Source organism: Podarcis muralis, chromosome 12 (assembly GCF_964188315.1).
Source record: "Podarcis muralis chromosome 12, rPodMur119.hap1.1, whole genome shotgun sequence".
NCBI lineage: Eukaryota > Metazoa > Chordata > Lepidosauria > Squamata > Lacertidae > Podarcis > Podarcis muralis.
Genome location: NC_135666.1, coordinates 29,296,607 through 29,312,547, shown reverse-complemented (window position 1 = coordinate 29,312,547; position 15,941 = coordinate 29,296,607). Strand labels below are relative to the sequence as shown.

General features: G+C 42.5%; 1 protein-coding gene across 8 annotated transcripts in view; it reads right to left on the bottom strand.

Annotated features, from left to right (window-relative positions):
- The window catches only part of DYNC1I1 (dynein cytoplasmic 1 intermediate chain 1), a 237,002-nt gene that overhangs the window by 86,953 nt on the left and 134,108 nt on the right, over window positions 1-15,941 (bottom strand). For all 8 annotated transcript variants that reach the window (XM_077936958.1, XM_077936956.1, XM_077936960.1 and 5 more), the window contains 3 exons: window positions 10,345-10,507; window positions 8,614-8,713; window positions 4,719-4,844 (listed from right to left, as the gene is read on the bottom strand). In XM_077936958.1, coding sequence (XP_077793084.1) covers window positions 4,719-4,844; window positions 8,614-8,713; window positions 10,345-10,507 — 389 coding nt within the window. The remainder of the gene's footprint in view (window positions 1-4,718; window positions 4,845-8,613; window positions 8,714-10,344; window positions 10,508-15,941) is intronic.

Below are 15,941 nucleotides of genomic sequence, written 5' to 3'. Positions count from 1 at the left end.
TTCCACTAAGTAATCAAAGAATGACATCATTATAATCTTGAGCATGGCCTACTTGCCTTCCAGACTCTGAGGTAAGTCAGCTTTTATTTAGAAGGCCAAGAGTAAGCTCTCCAGCCAAGGGTGACTTCTTTTGATCACATGAGCTATCATTAACCAGTCAGGAAAAAGAAATTCTATCTGGCCCCTATTCTGCTCCGCTATTCTCCCCACCCTCTACCCCATAAGGACGGTAGCTCAAGCATGGTTCCAGCTAGCAACGCTAACAGTGCACTGGGGAAGAGCACTTAAAATATCTGTGGGGATTTTTAAAGAAATAGTGTCATGGCATTTCCTGCAGTCGTACGCCTTTAGCACATTCTTAAATCCAGATTCAGGTTGTTTGTGGTTTCAAACTAGATGTAATTTTAGTGGATCTCGATCAGAAACATAACAAAAATGCTGACTCTCGTGGCAGATGTGAAAGTCCTCACATGATTCCCCATTCACTGAATCCTTCCTTATTTTTAGCCTCTGCACGCTTAACTAGATTAAACCAAACTTTGATTTTAAATAGACATGTTGGTATTGACCTTGAAAGCCCTAAATAGTTTGGCATTAGAGGTTATTTGAAGGATGGCAAAAACAAGAGACAACAACTGCTTTTTCTCAAAAAGCGCCAAGTTTTATTGGTGCCCAATTTCTTTTGGAAAGAATTCCTCTCCTCTTCAAGGGCTGATCTCGATACGGACTTCTTCATTCAGGAGCTTATTGAGCCAAAATCTGAAAGACTATCCACACACATATAAACCTGCCCAGGGCTTAAAATTGGCATCAAAGGCCTTTCTTCTCAGACTCACTGCCATAAGATGTACCAGAGTAGTCTTCTTCTTTGACAATTACTTGTAACCGAGTAAGATTGTATTCCATGAACACAGTCTTAATAGTGAGTCCGTAAGTGACTGTGGAGGCCAGTTCTGAATCCATACGTCTTTCCACAGTGGGGACATTGGTTTCCGGGCAGGAGTTGATCACGGTGTGGATTTGCCAAGTGTGCCTTCCTCTCAGCACATTTCTCCCTTGCATCCTGAGTCCGAGTGTCTCCAAAGCCCATGACATCTTTGGTAAAGGCTGTTCTCCAATTGTAGTGTTTATACTACATTTTTTTGGATTTGCCTTGAGAGAGTCTTTAAACCTCTTTTGTTGCATTAGTCTTTCCATTTTTAAGTTTGGAATAGAGTAGTTGCTTTTGAAGATGATAATCAGGCATCCAAACAACATGACCAGTCCATGACCAGTTGATGTTGAAGAATCATTGCTTTGACACTGGTGATCTTTGTTTCTTCCAGTACATTGGCATTGGTTCACCTATCTTCCCAAGTGATGTGTAAAAATTTTCGGAGACACCGTTGATGGAATCTTTAAAGGAGTTGGAGTTGGCATTTATAAGTGGTCCATGTTTCACAAGCATACAGTAGATAACAATGGCTCTCAAAGTGAACCATTCACAGTGCTATCAGCTGTTAAAACAGGGTTGTGTTATCACCCCAACTCTATTTATTATTTTCATTGCCATCATCCTACACTTCGTCAAAGGGAAACTCCCCACCGTTGTAGAAATCATATATCAAACAGATGGAAAACTCTTTAATCTGAGTAAGGTTACCGTAATTTCCCTCATAGAGCTTCAGTATGTTGATGACAACGTAGTGTGTGCACACTCAGAGGTGACCTCCAAACCATCCTAAATATCTTCACAGAAGCTTATGAAAAGCTTGGCCTATTGCTCAACATCCAAAAAACCAAAGCGCTGCACCAACAAGCACAAAACAACCCCTCTGCAGCACCACAAATCCAACTCAATGGTGTAACGTTGGAAAGTGTCGATCACTTCTCTTACATGGGCAGTTATCTTTCCACAAGGGACAACATTGATGCCGAAATCCAGCACTGCCTGAGCTCGGCGAGTGCAACTTTCTCCTGATTGAAGTGCAGAGTGTTTGAGGACCAGGCCATTCGCGGGGAAACCAAAATGCTTGTTTACAAAGCTATTGTACTACCAAAGCTATCAGAATAGTAGGTGCTAGAGCGATATAGCCTTTTCAGCAGTGGCCCCATATTTGTGGAACTCCTCCTTACATCCTTATCTACTTTTAAAGAGGCCTTGAAAACCTTATTGTTTCAATACCCATCGGGTATTTTAACTGGTTAAACTGTTGCTGGTTTTTGCTTTTTAGAATCTGAACTGTGCTAGCCTATACTGTATACTGTTTGTAGGCTGCCGTTCATCTAAGAAAATAGGAAGCTGCCTTATACAGGGTCAGACCATTGGTGCATCCAGCTCTGTATGGTCTACACTGACCGACAGTGGCTTTCCAGGGTTTCAGGCAGGATCTTTCTCAAATCTACCTGGAGATGCTGGGGATAAAACCTAGGACCTTCTATGTGCAAAGCACATACTCTTCCACTAAGCTACAGCCCTTGCTTTTAGTTTTGCAATTGTAATAGCATTGTTTCAGTTGTATTTTATGTTTTTAATTGTTTGTGTGAGCTGCCTTAGGTGGCATATAAACACTGAATGGTCCAGTCCTCTCATTCTGTTAGCACAAGGATTTATGCTTGCATAACAGAAGCCCCCGTAGATGTAGAACAAAGCCATCAAGGTGGTAGCCATTGATAGTCTTATCCCCCTTCGATATGTCTAATCTTCCTCCTAAGCCATCCAAGTTGGTGGCCACCACTGCCTCTTGCGGGAATGAATTCTATAGTTTAACCATGTGTGAAGAAGTGCTTCCTTTTGTCTAGAAGAACATAGGTTCCCCATCCTATTAGGCACTCAACTGGTTATTACAGAATCTGGAAGGCGAGCCCCAAAGAGGGATCCACCTGGTTTCAGATGTGGATTGGGCTACCTGTCCTCAGGGGCGTGTGGGAAATGACCCATGGAGACACACCCTTCATGTTGGAGACACGCCTCTTGATTTCCTGCCTCAGCTGTTCATGACAAAGTACAGAGTGACAGCGATGTGACATCTGCACCGTAACCGCTAATCAAGCAGGAATCGGTGGGAATTGTCACCTTGACCTCGTTTCTACCATGCTATCGGCAAAGCTGCTATCTACAAGCGCTCTCTGTGCCGGTGAACGGCTGCAATATCACTGCAAACGAAGTTAAAATGGAGCGCCGGCTGCTCTGGAATATAGAGGGCAGAAGGAAATTTACGTGGGTGGGAAAGCACATGTTGCCAGCTGGAGGAGGAAGTGGTACACCACACTTACTTCATAAGTGTGAGGTTTTTATAAACGAACTCTCTTGAGGATTGTTTAAAATAGACAGAAAATGACACACAGTCTCCAACTGGGCTATGTTGTTGTTTTAAAAGATTGCATGCATTCTAAAAACATTAGCGTGCTTCCTTGTGCTCTTTCCAAAAGGCTATATTTTTAACCTGAACCTCTTCCGAATGGTGGGCAGTTGAGTCACACAGGAGTCTTCAGCACAGTACAAAACAAACCGCTTTACCTTTTTCCAGAAGGGTAGCTGTGTTAAGTCTGTTGCAGCAAAACCTGTGTTATCCACCAACACTCTTTTGCAAGCAACGACTGATGATAAAGCAGTTATCACTGTCTGTATTTTTTCTGCATTTCCATTTCCTTCTGACCTCGACGTTGACCGTCTTTACTCCGGGGCCATGAGTATATCACACAGAGATATACACATGGCTGGGAACTGCAAACACAGAGGTCGGAGGGAAATGAAATGCAGAAAAGTACAGGCAGTGATCATGACATAATTAACATTATTAACTCAAGATAAAACTTCATGCATCTGATGAAGTGGATGCTAATCCATGAAAGCTTATGTCAGCCTCCTCCAACCTGATGCCCTCTCACACTTGCTGAGAACACAGGAAGCCATCTTATGATGAGTCAGAACATTTGTCCATCTACCTGGAGATGCAAGGATTCTGCTCTGCCACAGAGCTATGGAACCTTCCTCCAATCATAGGAAGTTGCTGTATACTCAGACTATCAGTCCATTGAGTTACCGTATTTTTCGCTCTATAGGACGCACTTTTCCCCCTCCAAAAATGAAGGGGAAATGTGTGTGCGTCCTATGGAGCGAATGCAGGCTCCTTGGCTTCAGCGATAGCAATGGGAAGCCTCCAAAGCGTAGAGGGAGAGCACTCTGGAGGCTTCGCGTTGCTTTTGCTGAAGCCTGGAGAGCGAGAGGGGTCGGTGTGCACCGAACCCTCTCATTCTCCAGGCTTCAGGCAGCTATCCGCAAGCCTTCAGAGCGCGCCCCCAGCCCCGCAAGCTCCGGGAGCGGTGTCAAGGCTGCGCGCAACCTTGCTGCTGCTCCCGGACCTGTTCTGGCGGCTGGGGTCGGGGGAAGCTTGGGCTTTTCCCTTTATTCCCCCCCCCCCTAAAAACTAGGTGCGCCCTATAGTCCGGTGCGCCCTATGGAGTGAAAAATACAGTAAATGTTGTCTACATTGACTGGCAGTGACACTCTAGAGGTCTAGGCAGGGGGCATTCTTAACCATACCTGAAGATGTTGGAGTTTGAAGCTGGGACTATCTGCATGCAAAGCAGATGTTCTACCACCACTAACGGGTTGCAGACCACTAAGGGGTTAATGGAAGTTGCAGTCCAAAACATCTGGAATGCACCAGGTCGGCAAAGGTTGACTTATGCCATAAGAAATTTGTTAGTCTTTGAGATTATCTTTATTATCTTACCTGACAATGAAAAACATACTCGGGGGTTGTTTTCTTAAATTTCATGTTCCAGACCAAGGCCACGCCATCAGGTTCATGAGGAGCATCTTCGTTGTTGTTGTAGGAAGCAACCATAAGCTCCGGGTACTGTGCAGATAAAGAACATGCTATTGAATTTCAGCATGCAAGGGGGAACAAAGTTTTAGCTGCTGAGAAAAATCAGAGGAGTTTGAAACAAAATAGAAGCTAGCAAGAGGACAACAAACGCCAGTGGGTCACCCAAAATGAGAGAGAGAGAGAGAGAGAGAGAGAGAGAGAGAGAGAGAGAGAGAGTTTCTGCAGGAAAAACCCACAATCTTCTCTCATTTGTGATATCATGATAACTAATATTGATCTATCTTACAAGATATTGTATTATACTAAGTTTTAATTTATTATCTGCATTGCTGTACACTGCTCTGGAATCTATTTTTCAAAACAAATAAATAAAGAAAGATTTCTTGGTTTACAAAAGTATGTGCAATGTCTCTTTTTTTCAGGTTGCATTTTCTACAGACCTTAGAGTCTATTTTGATCCTTTGAGGCTTACCTAGGAGTAACAGCCACTGTACTCAAGGGGGCTTATGCTTAGATAAGTAAGTGTGTGTGTGTGTGACAGAGAGAGAGAAGTAATTCCACTCTCAAGATAAGAGTATAAAATAAATGTGTTTTATCATTTTTTATTTATTTAAAATGTTTGAAACTCGCCTTTTCAGACAGACACACAGACATACAAACAACAACCACAACAACAACAACATGGCTTACAATAAAAAGCATGGGCAAAAATATACTGAAATCGTAAGATGAACAGCAGCAGAAATGTCAGATACACACTGGGAAATAAAACAATACAAGCGCAAGTTTAAAAACCGTAATAAAAACGATGGATGATTTTTTTTTTAAAAAAAGTAGCTGAAGATCTAGTACCATTTAAAAGCCACTGGAGGCACATAAAAGGTAGGGCTCTGTAGGCAGGATTGTGGGGGAGAACGCCATTCATCCATCTTTATTGACTTATAAAAACATTTATCTATCACCAACTCATATAAAGTATCAGTTATAGAGACAGCATAAAACGATTTATAAAATAAACATAAAAATACTAACTAATAATTGAAATGACTGTTTCTAGATGTCTCCTCAAAGGTGCATCTTGAATCCCATAGGGAGACTACCTGGCAGGGGGACTAACATGGGGTGGAGGTGGGTTGCAGACAGCAGGCCAGGATAAAGGCTAGGTGGTTTTTGTGTGTGTGTGTTTTTAAAAAAACAATTTGCTCCTCACATTTCAGCAGTATTGAACATCTGTTTTTAATGTTAACAGAAGCTAATGGAATTGTAATGCCTAAACTATGCCTTTCATTTCATATCAGGATTGCCAACTTTTTTATGGCAGAGCTCTTCTGCCTTTGACAGCTGCACAACAAACATAAAGCTAGCCTTCACGACAGGAAAAGCTTTAGTTGATTAATTTGTGCTTATCACTCAAGCATTAAATAACATTTGAGCAGGAACTATTGTAGCATACAGATAGGGTTGCACGACATCCTTCAACAAGGTCAGTACCTATATTTCCCCCATGTAAACAAGCCAGACTGGCTCCAAAGATAAGGGGGCCTTTGGCAAAATGTTATGTGATGGGCCCTCTCCTATGTAGGTGGGCTTCAAAGGGCTAACTTGGTTGCAGGCAGTAACTATGCAGCGATGCAATATTGAGGGCAATTGATCTGATGCCAGCAGCCCAGGGTTGCTTGGGAATTCTTTAAAGTAAAAAGTGTGGTTTTGAAATCTGTGACTGAAATGGGCAGTTTTGAAAGGTTCAGTCCACCATCTTGATTCAAAACGGCACCCAATTTTATCCGAACATTGAAATAAACCTGCTTCTTGATCTCATGAACTGTAACACAAAATTTGGTTGTGCTATCTTAAGCGGTGTCCAAATGGAAAGCGAGGAGACAAACAACTTCAATTAAGGCAAAATTAAATTTTACAACTTTCCAAAAGTTACAGTAGGAGCATAATACTATCCACCGTTCATCGCCATCATGGTGATGCTCTGTCTGTCTGTCTGCCTGCCTGTCTCTCTCTCTCTCTCTCTCTCTCTCTCTCTCTCTCTCTCTCTCTCTCTCACACACACACACACACACACACACACACACACCCCTTTCTAGCAGAATTCCATTAGGCTTGATTTGTGTGAATTCCAGCATGCCTTTGATAAACTGTGCACTGTACAGTGTAATGTTATCACAGTGTGCTCTGATGCGTCTGTCCTACTTCACTGTTTTTTGCACTCCAGAGGTCAGAGGTCAAAGCGCTCCCTTTGACGTAATGCACAGTGACACTGAGAGCAGTTAAGGTGTACATCCAAGAGGAATAAAGCTTCGGAGGAGAGAAGGTGAGCTGGGGCCACCCCAGAACAAAGCAACAGGAGACAGAAACATGCTTGTGCGCCTGGGGGCACGAACAATTACATTTTTTGGCAGTTGCCTTCCAGTTGACTTTATCTCGCTGTCCCGGGAATACAGTAAATGCTGCTTGTTAAAAACCTATCAGATAAGAATTCCATGTAATTTCCAGCTCCTTGAACAGCCTGAGATAAGTGTTTCCTCAGGCTGGTTTCCCAGTTCTGAACAAATCCACATATGCTTACTGACCACCCACGTGCCAATGCATACCTGTTGCAAAATGGATTCGATTAAGACGCATAGATGCTACAAAAATTTCCCTTTAAATGTAGCTGTGGTCATATCTCATAAGCATATTACTCCAAGGTCTGCATTATCTTCCTCAAGCAAGCTACAAGTTTGAGGTTCAGACAACGTATTTATTGAGCATTCATCCTGATATGCTTGCACAAAGCTTACATGGAGGTTAGATTATATCTGGTCTCTATTAAGCATTCATTCCAATTTCTTTGCAGGGAGGTTATATGACAATGAACATTCATCCTGCATTCACCCTGGTTTGATTGTGGGCTGTTTATATACCTTCCCATTACTCATTTGTTCACCCCCCCCCCCACTTTTCAATGCCTTCCCCCATGACTTTTCTAACCAGAGAAAGTCCATTTCCTTTTAAAAGTGGATTTGTTGCACTAGGGTGACAGAGCACCTTAATTCACTGTGATTCCACAAGCCTTATTTCCCTGGCATGTGCTTGAATACCAATTTACACAGTCATGGTTCCCCCCAGAGAATCCTGGGAAGTGTAGCTTCTTAAGGATGCTGAGAAAGTTGTTAGGAGACCCGTATTCCCTTCACAGAGCTACAGTTCCCAGAGTGATTTAACAATTGATCACTCTGACAACTGTAGCTCACGCAGGGAATAAGGATCTCCTAGCAATGCTCAGCACCCTTAACAAAGCACAGGATTCTTTGGGAGAAGCCATGACTGTTTGAAGTGGTACGATACTGCTTTAACTGTATAGAGCAGATGGAGCTTTCGACTGATGGCGGCTCCCTAGCAGAAGTCTTTCACATAGCACACTACCCAGTTTATCAGTCTTTTAAAAATGGAGATATAATACCAGGAGTTGAATCTGGAACCATCCACATGCAGGGGATGTATTCTACCACTGAGGCATGGTTCCTTTATCAAAGTCACATGGTATATATACAAATTGCAGAGCGACTTTGGCTTGTGGCAAGTGCAGTGACATGTTTTATTTTGCCGCCAATCTTGGGCCATTGAATATTATGGCATGTAACAAATCTCCCTCAGACAGCAGCTTCCATGCAGCATTTGTGGCATTGGGGAAAGTGGTTCAAGAAACAAGTCTAAGAGCTTGGAACTAGTAGCACTGTTTCGTTTTCAGACTCTGCCAAATTATGTATATCCAAAGCTGGTGTGCTTTTGTAAACACAAATCTTACCTGAAGGGACCAATCCATACAAGTGACAACCCGGTGCTTAGACCAGTGCTCATCGTAGAACTGACGGTTAAAGGAAAGGTTAGCTCCAGCTTGGACATCTCTGTATGGGTTTGAAAAAGAGTTACACTTAAAGTTGTGGTTGGTTTACAATTCCAGCCTTGGCGTCAGCAGCTGGCATGCTAAGGCAGAGGCTCCAGTCACCCAGTTTGTGCCCACCACTTTCCCTGGGCTCTCAACACTTGGCAGCTGGTTCTGCAGGCCTCCATTTTGATTTTCCACAATGCCCTGGAAAACTCATAATGTCAGGTCCTCCAGGGCATTGTGGGAAATTAAAATGGTGGATCAAACATAAGAAGGGACCCACCACAGGGCACTTTGCCCAGGTCTCACTTTGCACAGTGCCAATAGTTTTAAATGATTTCCAATCATTTATTTCCCCTACTATGTTTCTTTAGCTAGTTAGTGTCTTGGGACTTCTTAAGACTGTGTCTTCTCTGTACCCCACCCTGAAAACTATTTTGCCTGAAGTAAAAACGGCAAAAAAATTCCTCTTTAACATAGTAAATCCATCCCTGTGTCAGTGTATGCCTACTGTGTCAATGCTGCGCCTGACCAATACCTCATGTTGTCCCCAGTGCAAATCCACATACATTATTCAAGGCGTATAATTGACCCACGTGGCAGAAGGCCTGAAGCGACACTGGGCACTTCAAAGCACCTGCATAGTTGTCTCTTTTTTTTTAGTTTGTTGCACCTGACTTTAATTGTGAGTAAGAGTCAATCTAACAAGACATTCCATACTGTAGGCTTCATGAATGAAGCTTCAAAACATACCAAAGAGTCAGGGGTGACCTCCAGCAGGTAGCAGAGGGCAGTAAAAATATTTCCTGCTGCCCCTCTGGAGACCCTCAATGTTGGTATTCCACTGCATATTTTGGAGCTAAACCCAGGGCTGTAAAAACCACCTCCAATGTGGAGTCAAGCCCACCTTAAAGGATTAATCTTTTTGGTCTGTAACTAGGAGCTTCACATTAAGCCAACTATCCCCAGAAGAGGAGCTTTAAAGGTGAACAGATGAATCATATTATATATGCTCTCACACACTATAGCAGCTATCTGTTGTGCATACAATACTGCACCGCCACAACGTTTTCAACCATAAAACATCTTGGGTGCCTTGGCAGAAAGGTGGTTTATAGAAATGTCATAAATACATGGATAATAAAAACAAGGGTTCGATAAAGAAGAATGCATTTCACCACTTAATCTAATTATCGGTCTTTAAAATGTATAAATTACCAGTGTTTGACACTCTGTCACGGAAATGGGCAATGTCAGGCCTGGAGATCGAATGCAGCCCTTGATGGCTCTCCATCTGACCTTCAAGACTCACCTCAGGCCATGCCCTTCAAAGGCCCTACTCTGAACCCTCCCTGACTGCTTTTGCCTATTCTTGAATTATGAGAATGCCTCTTGCCTGCCTAGATGGATGAAAGATGTGGATCTCCGTGTGAAGGAACCTCTGGGTTTTGCATGGCAGGACAATAGCATACTTTTGACATTGGCCACACCCACTTTCGTCTCTGGCCACACCCACTACTAGCATATGGAAGGTCTGACCATGAGGGAATGTGTGTGCCTAGGACTGAAAAAGGCTCTTCCCTCCCACTCTAACACAAATAGTATCTGTTTGTTTTTTATCATGTTGAAAATAATAAAATAAGGACTGACCCATCTTTCTCTTCCACATCTCTGCCACCATAGTCAAAGAAAATGTCGGAATCTTCAGCTAGCGCTCTCTCAATCACACGTATCGTCCGGTCAAAAAATATAAGGAACTCTTCTGAGTGGAGAATCTGCTGCTTTTCTTCCTCTGTCAGTTCCCTGGGAGGAGCTTACAAAAGTATATTGGCAGCGTTAAGCCCACAAGGATTTAAATATCTCCAACTGAATTAAACAAAGTCTTCAGGAAAGAAAGGAAATATTCCTATGAAACTCATAGCAACGTTGGTAGGGTCGAGTGGTTTGCTTCCTTCTAAAGAATCGCTCCTGAATCCTCTCTAAATGGACAGCTACGTAATCTTAGAATGCAGCCTCTATACAGAAGGTAGCCTATATCGTGCATATTTATTATTCCGGAAAAGAAAATACTTAGGATCCAAAATAAAATAAACCCCACGTTCAGATTTCAGGAAACGTTTTTGACGGATGTATGTTGCAAAACTGAACTTGGAAAAGCATTAAACGGCATTTCACAAAGAAGTGCTCTTTTAACACAGAGACCATTTTCAACCGAAGCTTTTAAAAAATGTTCTCAGCTTATTAAAAGGCATGCTTTACTTCACTGTATTTAGGTTTCTTAACATGAAGACATAGGACCCTTCTAGAGTAGGGTTCATTTGGTTTTTTGAATGTACTCTTTCTGTAACAAGTCACTGCCACGATAATAGCGCATTAGTGGTGGCTTTATACTGGATCATTCACACATCATACTGCTTTATCAGTTGTTCTGTGATGCTTTCCCATTGTCAATTGCAGTATTGCCTTGGGGCGGACATACTTGTGCTATAGTGCAACAAAAAGTGCAGAACATTTGTGGTTTGGAAAGCTACAGAATTTAAGCAGGAAACTACAGGGCACGAACCTATTGCAAATGAAGCAGTGTGATTGCTCCAAAACCTCTGCAAGTACAAATGGTATTGAAAACTTGATTGCGTATAGCATCTCCAGTAACACCATGAGCTCAAATCATCATGAACGCTCAATCAAAAGGGCATCTGGAGGGGCCCTTAGGCCAGGATCTTAAGGGCCAAAAACACATGCGGGAATGTAGCTCAGTGGTAGAGCAAGTGCTTTTCATGCAGAAGGTTGCAGGTTCAGTCCTTGGCCTCTCCTTAGCATCTCCTATCTGGGATGCTATTTCTAGCAGATGTCATTGGAGAGGAAAAGATCCTTGCCTACTTCACGAGAGCACACAACTTTCTTCTCTTATGCTCACCACTTCCTGAGATGATTGAACATGATGGGTTGTTTTCTGGTCCCTTATGTTTCCTTCTGCTGCAATAAAATAAAATGCCTTCTGTGTAGAAGTTTACAAGCCAATAAAATGAAATGAAAAGCAGCATACAGCAAGAAGGCAGCGCTTTCCAAGATTTACCCAGATTATCGTTTTCTATGAACATCTGTGAGAGGCATCTATTCCGAAAAGGTAGAGAGTGGAGTTCTTGGGGAAACCCCGTAATGATGGAACCTTATTCCCACTGGGAGCCTTCTAGGCCCAATTTTCTGGCAGTGTTAAAAGACCTTTCAATTTAAGCACACAAGAAAATAGCAGGTAACCATACTGGTCCATGGGAGGGGAAGGGTGTGTGCAAAAGTTAACAGTAGGGTAATAGGTTTAAATGGCTTTATTAGAGCCAACTAAAACATCACAAAGCAGTGAGAAATCTTCCTCAGATTTCTCTGAGTTCCTCAGAACTCAGAATGGATGTTAAAATGGAGAGTGAGGGTGGATAAAAAGATGTTCCTAGGCATGGTGGAAAAGTTCCAGTCTTCAGCTTGTAAGAGGAAGTAGAGGAGATTTTATTAGATGACAAAGGTTCTGTAGAACTGAGGTGGCATCTTCATCTGACAAAAAAACTGCCTAAGACTTTTCTTTACCAGGTTCAGGAACACCATTTTGGTTTGTTGTTGCTCTTATTTTTACTATGTATTTTGTGGTTTTTGTATTGTAATTTTATGTTGTGAATCGCCCTGAGATCTGAGGATGAAGGATGGTAGACAAATTTAAGTCAGGAATGGCGAACCTCAGCCCTGGAGACCAAACGTAGCCCTCTAGGTCTCTCTGTCCAGCCCTCAGGACTCGCCCTAGGCCACACCACCTCCCTATAGGCCTTGACTGGCCCTCCTGGAAGGCCCTCCCCAACGGCCCTGAACTGTGATCAAGCTTCTTGCTTGCCTGCATGGAATATATCCTACTATACAAAGCAAATTGCTCATACATCCATTGCTCCACTCAGTTTTTGCGCTTTTGGCCCTACTCACCATACAGGACTCACAGAGAATATGACCCTCACGCTGAAAAAGGTTCCCCATTTGATTAAGTTTCCCCACCCCTGCACAATGTCAAACCATGGCTTAGTGTGAATACCCAGGGACCAAGAGAGAGATCACAGCCATTTTGGTTCTCTTTTTCTCTTCCTCCTACTGTGTTGTATGACCAATGGTCAGAAGTGAAGGGAGAGCCACATAGGTTCCTGATGCTCATTTAGGTGACCCTACTGATAGGGATAGAATGACCTGCCAATTCTGGTTCTCTTTGTTCCTCATTTTTCCAAACTTAAATTCAGTTCTTTTTAAAAAAGAAATCCTCATGAAAATTCACCAGCATTTTAGTGTGAATTTCTCCTAACAAGTACGTTTTTATATATAATTTTGACTAATGTACAAAAGTAACTTTCCCTGATATGGTGTGGTTTTATATGTTACTTCCACTAATATCTTCATTTTTATGCACCCTTTACTCTAATATATGCATTTATGCAAACAATGCTTGGTTGGAGAACTGCACCACAAAATTCAGACAAGTGTGAATTTTGAAGGATGGCTAAGTTTCGGTTTGCATATTATTTTAGGAAGTGCAAATTTGACAGATTCGGTTTTAAATGCAGGTTGGATAAAATACCTCCTCTATCCATACCTACAGTAGATGTTATCTTGTGGTTATTTTGGATTCTAATGTTTACTCAGAAGAAGTTCTATTGTGTTTAATGGTGCTTACTCCTGAGTATATGAGAACAAGATTGCAGCCTTGGGGTGGGAGGAAGAAGAAAGTTTGCAATTCTTCACCCATTTTTAAAATATGTGCAGAGGCTGCAACAGAACATAAAATATGATGGGTTAAAATCCAGGTCCTATTTAAGACTTTGGCAAAACAGCCTTTTATTTCACTGGAGCAATGACTGCATGCAATATGTAGCCAGAAACCGCAGGGAACTATCTGCTATACATAAACACAAAAACATAATTGTTTTAGACAGTGTAGCAAAAAGTAAATGAGAAAGAAAGCCAGAAGACTCATTTATTACATTGCCCTAAAAAAAAGAGAACAAGATTGCACTATGCCAACCCAGAATTTACATGATATTTGAAAATTTCAGATTGTAGTTAGTCTAGGTGTTATAAATGTATCTAACACACATAATTACATGAAACAAAAAGAGGGGTAAAGATGTACTGTCTTGGATTCAAAGAACTGAGTGTAGTTTTTTGTACACTCATTGAGACTTTGCTACCATTCTTCTTTATTAATTTAGAAGAGTTCCAACCAACAGCAATTTGAAAGTGGGCTACAACTAAAACAGTTTCAAAATTCACGGTGCAATTATTCTTTTTTTAAAGGCAGGATAAATCACAATTAGCCAACTAAAAAACACGAATGCTGGCATTAGATCCCACTGAAAGCCTGGGTGAATAACCAGGTCTTGGACTGCTGTCTCATGGTGCTGCCATGTCACAGAGAAAGAGACTAAAGTCTGGGTGGCGCCACTGAGAAGGCTCCCGCCTGCCACGTTGCCAAAGATGCCACAGCCAAACTAACTCTGCTGGTAGATCTCAACAAATGGGCAGATCTATATGAGAGAAGGCATTCCTTGAGGTATCCAGGCCCAAGTTGTATATGGCTTTGTCAGTCAGTGCAAGTACCTTGAACCAGGCTCGGTAGCAGATAGCCAGTGTAGTTATTTCCAGATTGGTGATATATGTTTGCAGTAAAGGGACCCCTGACCATTAGGTCCAGTCGTGGGGTTGCAGCGCTCATCTCGCTTTATTGGCCAAGAGAGCTGGCGTACAGCTTCCGGGTCATGTGGCCAGCGTAACTAAACCGCTTCTGGCAAATCAGAGCAGCGCACGGAAATGCCGTTTACCTTCCTGCCGGAGCAGTACCTATTTATCTACTTGCACTTTGACTGCTAGGTTGGCAGGAGCAGGGACCGAGCAACGGGAGCTCACCCTTTCGCAAGGATTCGAACTGCCGACCTTCTGATCCACAAGTAGGTCTCCCTAATAGAAACACGTCTGCCACATTCTGCACTGGCTGCAGCTTCCTGAACAGCCTCAGGGGCATCCCCATGCAGAATGCATTACAATAGTCAAGTCTAGAGGTTACCATGAACCAGCAGGGCAAGGCTCTCCCTCTCCAGGAACGATGCAATGGTGGTCATGAAGTCCCAGGTTGGTGCAGAGAAGCTAGCCTCGGAGTGAACGTTGAAGCCTCCCAGAATGATTGTGCTGGGATCATCCAACATCACGCCTGAGACTGCCTCTGCCACCTTGTGTAAGGATGTCCCTGGGCAGCAGGTTGGGTGGTATACCAGCAAGCAGCATCTGTCTTTCTGGTCCAATGTCGGGTACAATTCCTCAAGTCTTGCACTGGAGCAAAAAGGTAAAGGAGATAGGATTCCTAGGGGTAATGGTGACTCCTGCCCCAAACTTCCAGGTTGGACTGATCCTGCATCAAATACCCAGCTGAGCAGAGCTGAGTCAGATCAACTCCACCCACCTTGTACAGCCAGGTTTTGGTACTAAATGCTGTGTCAGGACCCTCATCCACAATCATCCGGAAGTGTTCAAGCAGATCAACCAGAATATTAATAGTCCTGCTCACTTTGCTAAAATTAAATGTAGATTGATGAGGTTTTAGGGATTTATTAGAGCAACGGTGTTGGCAGGATGGGCTAGCGAGTTACATAGCGTTACTAATTAGTATTTTGTTTTCTAGGAACAAAACTATGCTCTCTTTAAAAGTTGCCCATATACATAGCATTTTTATTCACATTGCTTCTTAAAATGATATGTTGGTGTGACTTGAACGATCCGAGGTTCTTTTAAGTAAAAAGGAAAAAGAAAGAAAAGTTCAGCTCCCTGAGCTATAACCAGCTTTTAGCCCAGAGCAAATTTTTATGGCTGGGTTATAAAATCCTTCAAAAACAAGATTCATAATGGAAGTGCTGACACAGGCTTCAACTGCTATACAGAAGTGTGAATGGCGCCGCTATAATATCTATTAAGGATTCTTTAAAAGTTGGGGGGGTTGGGGGGAATAGTGTCTCTTGCTTTGCATAAAAAAGAAAAGAAACCAGAGGACTTTATGCCAACATAAACATGCATTTAACCCATTATATACTAATTTGCAGGAAAGCCCTTAATTCTGAATAAGCATTGCAGAACCCAGTACCAACAGGAAATGTTAGTCTAAATTCCTGTTTTGCCTCTAACATGTTTTTAATCACTTCCATGAAGCACGCATGAGGGTTACAAAGTCAGAAAAG